Source organism: Impatiens glandulifera, chromosome 5 (genome assembly GCF_907164915.1).
Source record: "Impatiens glandulifera chromosome 5, dImpGla2.1, whole genome shotgun sequence".
Classification (NCBI taxonomy): Eukaryota; Viridiplantae; Streptophyta; class Magnoliopsida; order Ericales; family Balsaminaceae; genus Impatiens; species Impatiens glandulifera.
Genome location: NC_061866.1, coordinates 10,064,342 through 10,074,827, shown reverse-complemented (window position 1 = coordinate 10,074,827; position 10,486 = coordinate 10,064,342). Strand labels below are relative to the sequence as shown.

Genomic DNA, 10,486 nt, shown 5'->3' with positions numbered 1-10,486 from the left:
ATATATATATGCCATTAAAACATAACCTCAAAAACTATTTTCAAATAGGTTGAATGTCATCTGACAATTCTATATGGCTATAAAATTGCTCAAATTGTGATGTGAGGAGTTTTTCATTGGGTATCATTGCTTTTATTATTGCTACCAATGAAAGTGGAATTATCATCTTTACAAAATCTTGGTATGGCTAAAATATGTATTTAAGACTGTAGAAGCAAGGACTATTGAGTTAACACTACAAGCTTGTACTCAACAACATGATTTCAACTATTTAATCATGGGGAAAAAATGAAAATATTTCATGGGAATCCAAGTAAAATCGAACTTATCGAACCATCATTTATTCCAATAAAATAAAATAGAAGCATTTGGGATCCATGTCCACCGAGAACAGAGGAGGACAAATAAGTCATTCTAGCAAATACAGTTACAATAAACGGGGACCCAAATAATTCAAAATTATTCGGGGGGAGACAAGTACCAACTCCAATGTACACAAAATAAATCTTGGGAGTGAATACTAACCACATGGAATCAGAGAGAAAGACAAATATATTAATAACACACAAAAATAAACCTGCAAGATTGAGGCAGGTAAATGTAGCTGAGCATCCATCTTATTCTGCTCTAGATTGACCAGCTCGGGAAGAGAGGATGATGCCCACGATAAGGCCATATAGAGCTAAAGCTTCAGCAAAGATGAGGATCAAGATCATCCCAACAAAAAGCTTGGGCTGCTGAGCATTTGCTCTGTCACAAACAAAATGAAACATTAAAAGTTTAATTCCATTGTAACTACCTCCAAAAAGTTGCATATAAAATAGATAGTAAAAATACATTTCAATCTCAAATATCTTACAACACTTATAATTTGTATCTGGATCCAAATCTGTCTTGCACTAAGTTTAATTTTCAAACATAATAGCATTCAAATACGTTTATGGATCCAAATTTTTTGTATTCGGGTGTTTCCTAATGGGGCACTGTCTCCTACTTATTGACATTTCCCAATTTCATCAAATTGTCCTAAAAGGCTGGCGTGGAACATCACAAGAACAAAAATTCATGTAGCAAACTTGTTGATTAACAAAATATAATCTCCATGTATTCTTATCACTTAACTGTCTTTCTGATCCAAAATATAGAAACCTTACTTACATTCTACTTGTTTCTCCAATTGATATGACATAGAAGACAATTGAGTTTAGATTTTCCTAGATTCTGATTTTCTAAATCTGTGTATTTGTCCATCTCACATTATATAATGAGATGTGTACGGTTTTTATATGGTCAGGACATGCTATAAAGCATTCATTTATAAGACGATAGCAATAACAAGGCAGATCAAATGACCAAATTTGAGCTCATGCATCTAGCTAGATATTAGAGCACTATTTGATCAAAACCATACCCATCACCAAAATTACTTTTGCAAAAAATGGAACAAAGAGAAGAAAGACTTTTGCCGGTAGATAATCAATTCAGTGTTCTGTGATGGTTGATGAATAACATTCTATCACATGTTCAACAATACTTTTGCCGGTATAAACATAGACCCTATTTGTTATCACATTTTATGATCTGGATCTTGATCTGAAAATTAATCTCATCTATAAAAAAATCTGGATCATGATTCATAAAATAATATTTATACCAAATGAAGCAAAGATTCACGCTATAATCTGGGGCATGATCATAAATTCATAATCCATAACGCATCTTATACAAAAAGAAAATTCTCTTTGATTTTGAAAAAATATCAATTTCAAAAAGGATCATTATTTATAATCATAGAAGTTGTCCTCCAACAACCCTGTATTGCAAACTTTAACTTAACAAAGAAATACTTTGATGGGTGTCTACAATTTGATTATCATGAAGCTGATGTTAGTGCTATTCCTTATAAATCTCCAAACCAAAACTCAAATGAGACCAAAGAATGACTACCTTATGAGACGGGTAAGATCAATCTATCAAAAGTTCGAAAAACTATGAAATTGGTAAGTAGACATCTTATACAAGCACATTCCTAAAGAATCACCCGGCAATCCAAAAGTTAAAGCTCAAAAGCAATTGAAAAAATACTAACAAAAGTGTAACATTATCATACAATTACCTGACACCAGCATCACCCACGATTCCAATTGCCATACCAGCAGCAAGTCCGGCAAGGCCACAAGCAAGGCCAGATGACAAGTGAGCATATCCATCGAAAAGGTAATAGGGTTTCGCTTTGGGGTTAATTCCAGTACTAATAATAACAGCAATAATCAAACCATAAATACCCAAAACACCAGCCATAACAACAGGAACGATCGACTTCATGACAAGCTCAGGCCTCATCACGCCCATCGAAGCCACTCCAACGCCGCTCTTAGCCGTTCCATACGCTGCCCCCATACCTGAAAAAGGATAAAAAGGAAAAAAGGTTACATAAATCAATGAGAGGAAGAATTGATTGCAGATCTGAATATTAAAAAGGGGGGGAAAGAAAAATTGAATCTAATTCTGATTTGATTTGATTTACAGGAAAAAACCAAAGCAGCAGCGGCTCCAAGGAAGCCGAAGAAGGGGGCAGTTTCATCGCCGGTAAACGTCGACATGATCGCAGTGATGATGGGTTTGTTCTTCTCCAAAAAGGGTTGTCTTCTTCCTTTGGTTGCAGACCTGAATCTTCCGCCTTTTTTGCGTTTATGCTGCCGATTTCTCGATCTCTATTAAGAAGAAAGAACAGTTGTGATAGGAATTGGATTGGATACTTCAATTTACGATTTTATCCTTTTTTATTTTTAAAATAAATAAATTGAAAATTTTACTATCAAATAAATTTTGAATTTATTTTAATTATCACATTAATCATTCAAATATATACTATACATGGTTTGATATGGTTGATTGAACAATTAAATAAGTTTAAAATATATAATTAATTAAATTAAAATTTAATAGAGATAAATAAATACTTTTAATTTAATAAAAGAAATTATTTAATATTTATTATGTTTTTATTATACAATAATATTATAAATTATATAATAAATACTTATTAAGTATTTAAAACATGTCAAAATCTAATATTAAATAAATATAATTATTTTTTTCAGTATTTAAAAAATATTAATGTGAATTTAATGATGTCCCATGATTCCCATCACTACATTAAACACTAATAAAATCTCATTAATGTAATTAGATTTTTTTTATAAGAATTTAAAACTTATTTATATTTATGTTTATATAAATTTTATTTAAGATAAATTTAATCATACTATATTGTCCATAATTCTTTAAAATACAACTAGACAAAGATGATAGTAAAAAATGCGTGAATGGTTAAGTTCACTCCCATTCTGATTGCCTCATACTCATTTCTAATTAAAATTGATCAAATTGACCTAATTATACTAACAAAGAAAATGCTTACACTCCTCTAACATTGTACAAGCAGATTAGGAATCTTCCTTCATTTAGTTTCCATTTTAAACGTAACTCATATTTAACCAAAATTAAATTTATTATACTTATATTATTCACTATTATAGGTTTGGTATGAGTTGAGTAAGGTATAAATTAGGTAACATAAATTATTTTATTTTTTAATTTTGTGTTTAACACGTATTTAATTTGTTTATCTTTTAATATGTTTTTATCTAATGTAATATGTTTCATTCATTTATCACATTTTTTATTTATTAATATGTTCATAGCCCGGATAAAAAATATTTAACTCGTTTTTTTGTTCTATTTATATTTAACATTCTTTTGAGTTGTTTAACACATTTTTAACTCGTTTAACATATTTTATTTAACCTCGTTTAATACATTTTTACATGTTTGTTACTTTTTTAATCCGCTTAACACATTTTTTATTCATTCAACTCAAGAGAAGGCTTGAAGGAGAGAGAGCAGAGAGCGTGTTTGGATTTTATTTTTAGTTAAAGTTATTTTCTATGGATAATTTGGGTAATCCTAACTCAATCTGAACTAAACTCAATCCAAATTATCTTAACTAAATTTATATTTTGGTTTGGGATTTAGGGTTGAGGTTATGGTCAACTCAATCAATGTTCACCCCTATTGATCGGAGATGAAGCGAGTGATATTTGTGTCATTCGTCCCGATTTCATCTTGATTATGCCCCGAACACAAATAAACATAATTAAATATATAACAACTCTATTTATGTATTCTTTATATTTTCTTAAAGTTTTAAGTTTATTTCTTTATAATAATATAAATTATCAATATATATAATATTAAAAAAATTATTTATATAATTTTATCAAATAACTTTTTCATTTTGTAGAGAATAGTATAACGGTGTCCCGCGTAAATTCTCTGAAACCGAAAAGGGTGAGAATTAATTTTTTTTATTAATGTATAATGAGACGGAGATGATATAATAGGATCGGTGCTACCATTAGAGACTAGGGTCTGACTATTGATAACAACTTATGATAAACGATTCGATAATAATCCTATGAGGGATTAATATATGTTTATATTCTTCACAAATACTTCAAACTCTTGAAACGGATTCAAGTGCGGAAGTGTTCGTCGTATTTGAAGCTTTGAACCGATAGAAGATAAATGACATAAAGTAAAGAACACAGGAAGTTGTTTATGGATGTTCGGAGTAAACCCTCCTACGTCACCCCTTCTTCCACAATTGGAAGGATATCCACTAAATAATTTGAATCAAATACAACTTACTGAGTTAGCTAACTTTTTGTTGAACTAACAAACTCTGTTCAACTTACAATATTCTCACAACTAGACAGTAATTGATTTTCTCTCTTGAGCTTGAATGATGATAGAAATCAGTAACAACAAGAGTAAACTTGTGAATTCAGTAACTGGTAAGGTTGGTAAGATTGGTGATTCGTCTGTTGTCCTTGAGCATCTATTTGTAGAAAAAGGACACCAATGGTCGAATCTTCTTTGTGGACATGTGGCAAGTGTCCGTTGGAAAGCCTCCCATATTACCAGAATGCAGCAGACTCTGAGCAAATGGATCGTGAACGTACCGAACTTGTAGTGCGCTGAATATCTTCTTAATTTGACTTCTACTAGAAAGGCAATTGGAAGGATATTTGCGTACGTGGCGTTCGTTCATTTGATACAATTAGCTGGCTTGTCAGACTACACGAAAGTGAGTGGAGTAGGAGTAACAGACAACTAGTTGATCGTGGTTAGACGTATACTTTCTTCAGACAACTGCTAAAGCAAGGCATTAGACGTGCTCCGTTAGACCAAGTCTAAAGAAGTTAGACGTTCTCGTCTAACTATGCGTCCCTTTAGACCAAGTCTAAAGGAGTTAGACGTCCTCGTCTAACTACGCATCCCTTTAGACCAAGTCTAAAGAAGTTAGACGTTCTCGTCTAACTGTGCGTCCCTTTAGACCAAGTCTAAAGGATTTAGACGTCCTCGTCTAACTACGCATCCGTTTAGACCAAGTCTAAAGGAGTTAGACGTCCTCGTCTAACTACGCATCCCTTTAGACCAAGTCTAAAGGAGTTAGACGTTCTCGTCTAACTACGTTACCCTTTAGACAAAGTCTAAAGGAGTTAGACTACCATGTTTAACTACGTTACCCTTTAGACCAAGTCTAAAGGAGTTAGACTACCACGTCTAACTACGTTACCCTTTAGACCAAGTCTAAAGGAGTTAGACTACCACGTCTAACTACGTCTAATTAGCCTGCTTAGACCACGTCTAAGCTAGGATAGTCTTATGCACCCACACAAAACAAAATAGACAACTTAACTTTATTCTAATTAAACATCTAGCTTTATTCTAATTAAACATCATCAAAATTCAGTTGTTTAATGTTTCATAACTTTTGTTTATTTCTAAGTTAATTACTTCTCACTTAATTAACTCTTTTCTTTACTTGTGAATTTATTTTTTCCCAACAATTTCTCCATTTTTGATGATGTTAAAACTATGCAGCCTTAATAAAGCAAAATAAACACCCATCCAAATAAAATTGAAATCAAAGTAGTTACCAAAGTATTCAAACATAAGTTTAAAAGTACGAGAAACAAAGAGAAAAAGTTAAGGTCCTTCCCTTTTCACTATTGGATCTGCGTCGATTTCAAGCATTGATTTGCTAGTTAGGATGTTATGGAATCGAATGATCGTTTGTCCTCCACTACCACCACCTATGTCGCCTCCACGACCTGGACCTATCTTTGCTGGTCCACAACCATTTTCACCACCTTCAACAACTTTTCTCTTTGATTTCAATCGAGTCCCTCTAGCAAACGTTGACCCCCCTCTTGTGCTTCCTTCCCTCTTTTTAACATTATCAGGGTTGACAAAATAAGAGATTTTTCCTTCTCAACAGTAGCTTCAACCTCTTCTACTGTTTGAACATGCCTTGTGAATGAGTCAGCCTGCTCCATTCGCTCAGCCTATACTCTATTCAATGCGTTTTACATCTCCATCATTTGTGCTCGAATAAGTTCTATTACTGATATAATATTTTGATGAAGCTCTAGGGTGAAAGTCTTAGTTTTAGCATGATGCTCCGATTGACGATTAAAGAAATTATTTTCAAACTTCTTGTACTGAGTGTTAAGAATGTTGATTTCATAAGTATTCCTCTTCAGAATTTTCTCAGTTTCTTTTTGGGTGGCAAGAATGGAAGAGACATCTTCTTTACTTTAAGTAGACCCTTGTTCAAGATGACCCAATCTGGACGATATGTCCATTATATTCTGCTGCATAGAACTCAGCGCATCCATGACTGAATTACAAAAGTTTGCTCCACCAGGAGAAGCTTCTTCAAAGGATTGAGCAGCCGAAGATACGGCTTGGGAACAGGCTGGAGTAGTGCGAATGGGGCTCACATGCACATTTACTTGTAAAGAACGCTCTAGTTCTTTATCTTTGGGAGGAGAAGAGGGAGCCTTTGATCCATCCTTAGACTGATCTTGTTCATTTAGAATGTCGGCACATACCTGATGAATATGCTCTGAAATATCTTCAGAGTGAAGAGGTAGATCAAAAACGTTGTCAATAACATATGCAGTTGTCCTGATGGGGGATGATCGACGAATAGGAGGAGAAGGAATAAGATCTTCTTACAAAGGTGCTTCTTCTGAGGATGAGGATGACTCATCTTTTTCAGATTGATCCCCCTCAGCAGAGGAAATCCTCTCAGAATCTGCTTGCTTCAAGGGTTCCCCCTCAGCCTATGACCCTGGTGACTAATGAGCTAACTTAGATGATTATTCCTCGACCAATGGAGATTTTTCTACTTGAAGAATAGGAGGGGCCACTTCAGATGTCTCCTTCTATGGACTGGGCATATGATTAGCTTCATCAGTAACTATTTCCTCTTCTAAATTGATATTAGATTAAACTAAGACAGGAGTTTGTTCAATAATATGCTAGGCCATTAAGCGCTTTTCTTCAAATGATACATTGGTCAGCTCAATAAGATGTGCAGCAGCCTGCGCCTCTTCTTCGGAAATAGTCTGATCACCTTCAAAGATTTTCATAGGCTCTTCTTAACTAGAAGACATATCATCAAACAAATTCAACCCAGAAGACTCGGTGTAGTGAACGTGTTGAAAGACTATCGAGCAATAGTTATTCATAATCAAATCAAGTCGCTTCAAAGCATTTTCTTTGCAAAAGAATCCCTGTCAAGCGGGTTGAAATTGGCATTTCTTTCCTCAAGCATGGGAAAGAGAGCCCGACCCATGATATTCGCCACCACGAGATCCTTTCTTTTGAAGGGTTTAGAGACCTCAGAAGTCTTTGCCCATTTCAGGACTCTCTTTTCCATCTTGATCAATTTCTTCCACTCCTTTTTCAATTTCTCCCTCTTGGATAATTTCATCAAATTGAGTGACTAACCTGTGATTCAGTTAGGTATCGAAAATTTCAATTTTCTCAATCGCTTTCACTTCAACTTGCTCCATGATAAGATTAACAATGCTGCTGACATACGAAACCTTTTTCGGAATTTCTTTAGCAATGCCTTTTCCCTTTCCAGGAACTACGGCTGGTTTAGGAGTGAGCAAAGGTTCTCTGATGGTTATGCTAGGAGCCCCCTGACTTCTCTAATAATTTCATAAGGGGACATAGCCTTCGCAATGGCCCCTTCTAAAAGTACAGACACTCTTCTCGTTCCCTTAACAATGGGTTGTTCTTCAACAATTTCATTAATAAACGGCTCAACATTCGGCTAAATGGGAGCTTGTTTAGAGGATATAACAACAGCAAGAGTTGGAGCAATTACCTGCTCTGTTTCATTAACAATATTGGCATTACTAGTAGCCTCAGCAACTACTGATTCTTCAGGAAGGATAGACGATAAATTCCTGTCAAAGCATTCAATATTTGGACCAACTGGCTCAACAGTCGGTCCTTTAGCTTGTTCCAACACAATAACATCAATACTTGGCACTACGGCCGGAGGAGTAGATTCTTGGACGCCTTAGACTCCTTAGACGCCTTAGACACTTTAGACGCCTTAGACGCCTTCGTCTGATCAACAGCAGGTCCAGAAGATCTAGCCTACTTCTTCATCGGGTTGGGGGAGGGCGAAAAAGACGAGATTGGAATAGCAGCAAGAGGAGGAATACCTTGTCTTGTCCTTTCTGGAATGGAGTCAACTGCTCCAGAATCCTTCTTCAACGTACTCTTTAGGCTATTAGAGTTAGTCGCATATTCCATAACTGAAGATTTGACTCTTTTAGTGTCTGTAAAAAGGATGGAAGTAACTTGACATTTAGACTAAGTGACCGACTGGCTACTCGTCTGTTGGCTAGATGAACCAGAGTTTATTTCCTTTAAGAGCTTCAATCTTGCAAGGGTGATCTTCACGGAGAAATTAGTGAAAATGCGACTAGGGTTAATAGCCTCACCCTCGCCCATAAGAACACCTAGATGCTCCATGAACCAGCCGAGTTCGATTAAGAAGCCCACACTCTGCTTGTTCCTTGAATAAACCAACTGGCAGAGATTAGAAAATAAGGTGGATGCCCAGTTGATCGACATACCTTTTGATATGGCAATTATGTAATCGAAACGGTCTTGGTTATACAAGTCGAACGAACTTGCCCTGCTCTGAAGAGCCTTAGCCACAATGTCGTTTAGAAGAATAAAATGCGGCTTCAGGGCCTTCTTCCTGTTTAATCTGATAGAACTGCCATCGTTTGAGAAGACGATCTGCATTTCTGAAATAGTTCCGACTGGAAGCACTATGTCAAAGGTGTGACCCTCTAATGGAAGTTCAAAGAACTCAGCATACACCGATTCATCGAAGGAGATAAACTTTCCATTCACCGTCGCCGTTATCGAATCTCCAACCCCAATCGTCGTCTTGAAAAACTCGCGGACCTCCTTTTCGTAGAAAACATAAGGACCGCTGAGATATTTCCTAAGGTCGGAGTACTCGAGAGAACAGAACATTTCCACGACATACTGTTGATCGAAAGAGTAAATAGAGTCAAAATTTACTTGTAGTGTGTTGTGAGCAAGAGAGATAACTTTCTTGTCAGCCATTTTGAGAGTAGGAGATGGATTGGTATGGAAATAAGCAAGGTTCTTTAGAGAGAAGACAGAGAGAAAACTAGGGTTCTTAGAAAATATGAAGCGTAAGATACCAGAACACATGCAAAATGTCTTTAAATAGAATTCGAACAGTCACATGTTTAACCGTCACTTTTTGAGAAAGAAACTCATTAATTAATTTTAGACGCCTTTTCCCAAAGTTAGTCATCATTAACTGAGTTTTTACCAAAAAAATATCTTAATATTTAAGGGTATATTAGTTATTTTCTTTAACATTGAAAGACATGTGTCTTCAAGTTATTCGATTTTAGAAAATAACTATTTTAATGTTGGGGCGGGAAATATTAGATGACAACGCATGTATAGATGACAACTGTCCTCAATTAATCCGAAGATGAAGCGTCAAACTACACACGTAGTTAGACGTCTAACTTGCTATCTATATTCTGGCGTCTATGTTGGATAGACGTCTATTAGACGTAGACATCTAATCACGCTTGTCTTATAGACGTCTAGTCATCTATTAGACGTCGATGTCTAATTACGCTTAAACAACACGTGTTAAACGTGTGTCTGGTTAGACGTGAGCGTCTAACTACGCTTGTTTTTCAGACGTCTAACCTGTGTAGGTTTTAAACCAAGACAAATATCCAACACAGAAGCACATACTACATAAGCAAGTATACGTCTAAGTACTTGCTTTTCTTTTAGACGACCTCGTCTCTTAGACAGATTAAAGATTTCGTCTGCGTGCATCTGTCTGAACAATTTAAACATTAAATTTCCCCCTCAATTTATTCATATTTAAAACAAATAAATAAATGATTTGAGGTCCTAAAGACCCAAAAATAATTTTAGGGAAGAAAAAAATAGTCCATAGGAGTGGCAAATGTGCCACTTGTTGATTTGTTGGAGCATGTTCTCAAAAGAGTGGTGCTCCAAGTTTCCTCCATGC

At 35.3% G+C, this 10,486-nt stretch overlaps 1 protein-coding gene across 1 annotated transcript; it reads right to left on the bottom strand.

The window, feature by feature from the left end:
• Positions 1–310: 310 nt before the first annotated feature.
• Positions 311–2,720, bottom strand: LOC124939847 (V-type proton ATPase subunit c1). The gene is made up of 3 exons (XM_047480301.1): positions 2,528–2,720; positions 2,117–2,402; positions 311–750 (listed from the first exon to the last, which is right to left on the bottom strand). The coding sequence occupies exons 1-3, from the start codon at positions 2,601–2,603 to the stop codon at positions 618–620; spliced, it is 495 nt and encodes a 164-aa protein (XP_047336257.1). The 5' UTR covers positions 2,604–2,720; the 3' UTR covers positions 311–617.
• Between the last annotated feature and the right edge of the window lie 7,766 nt (positions 2,721–10,486).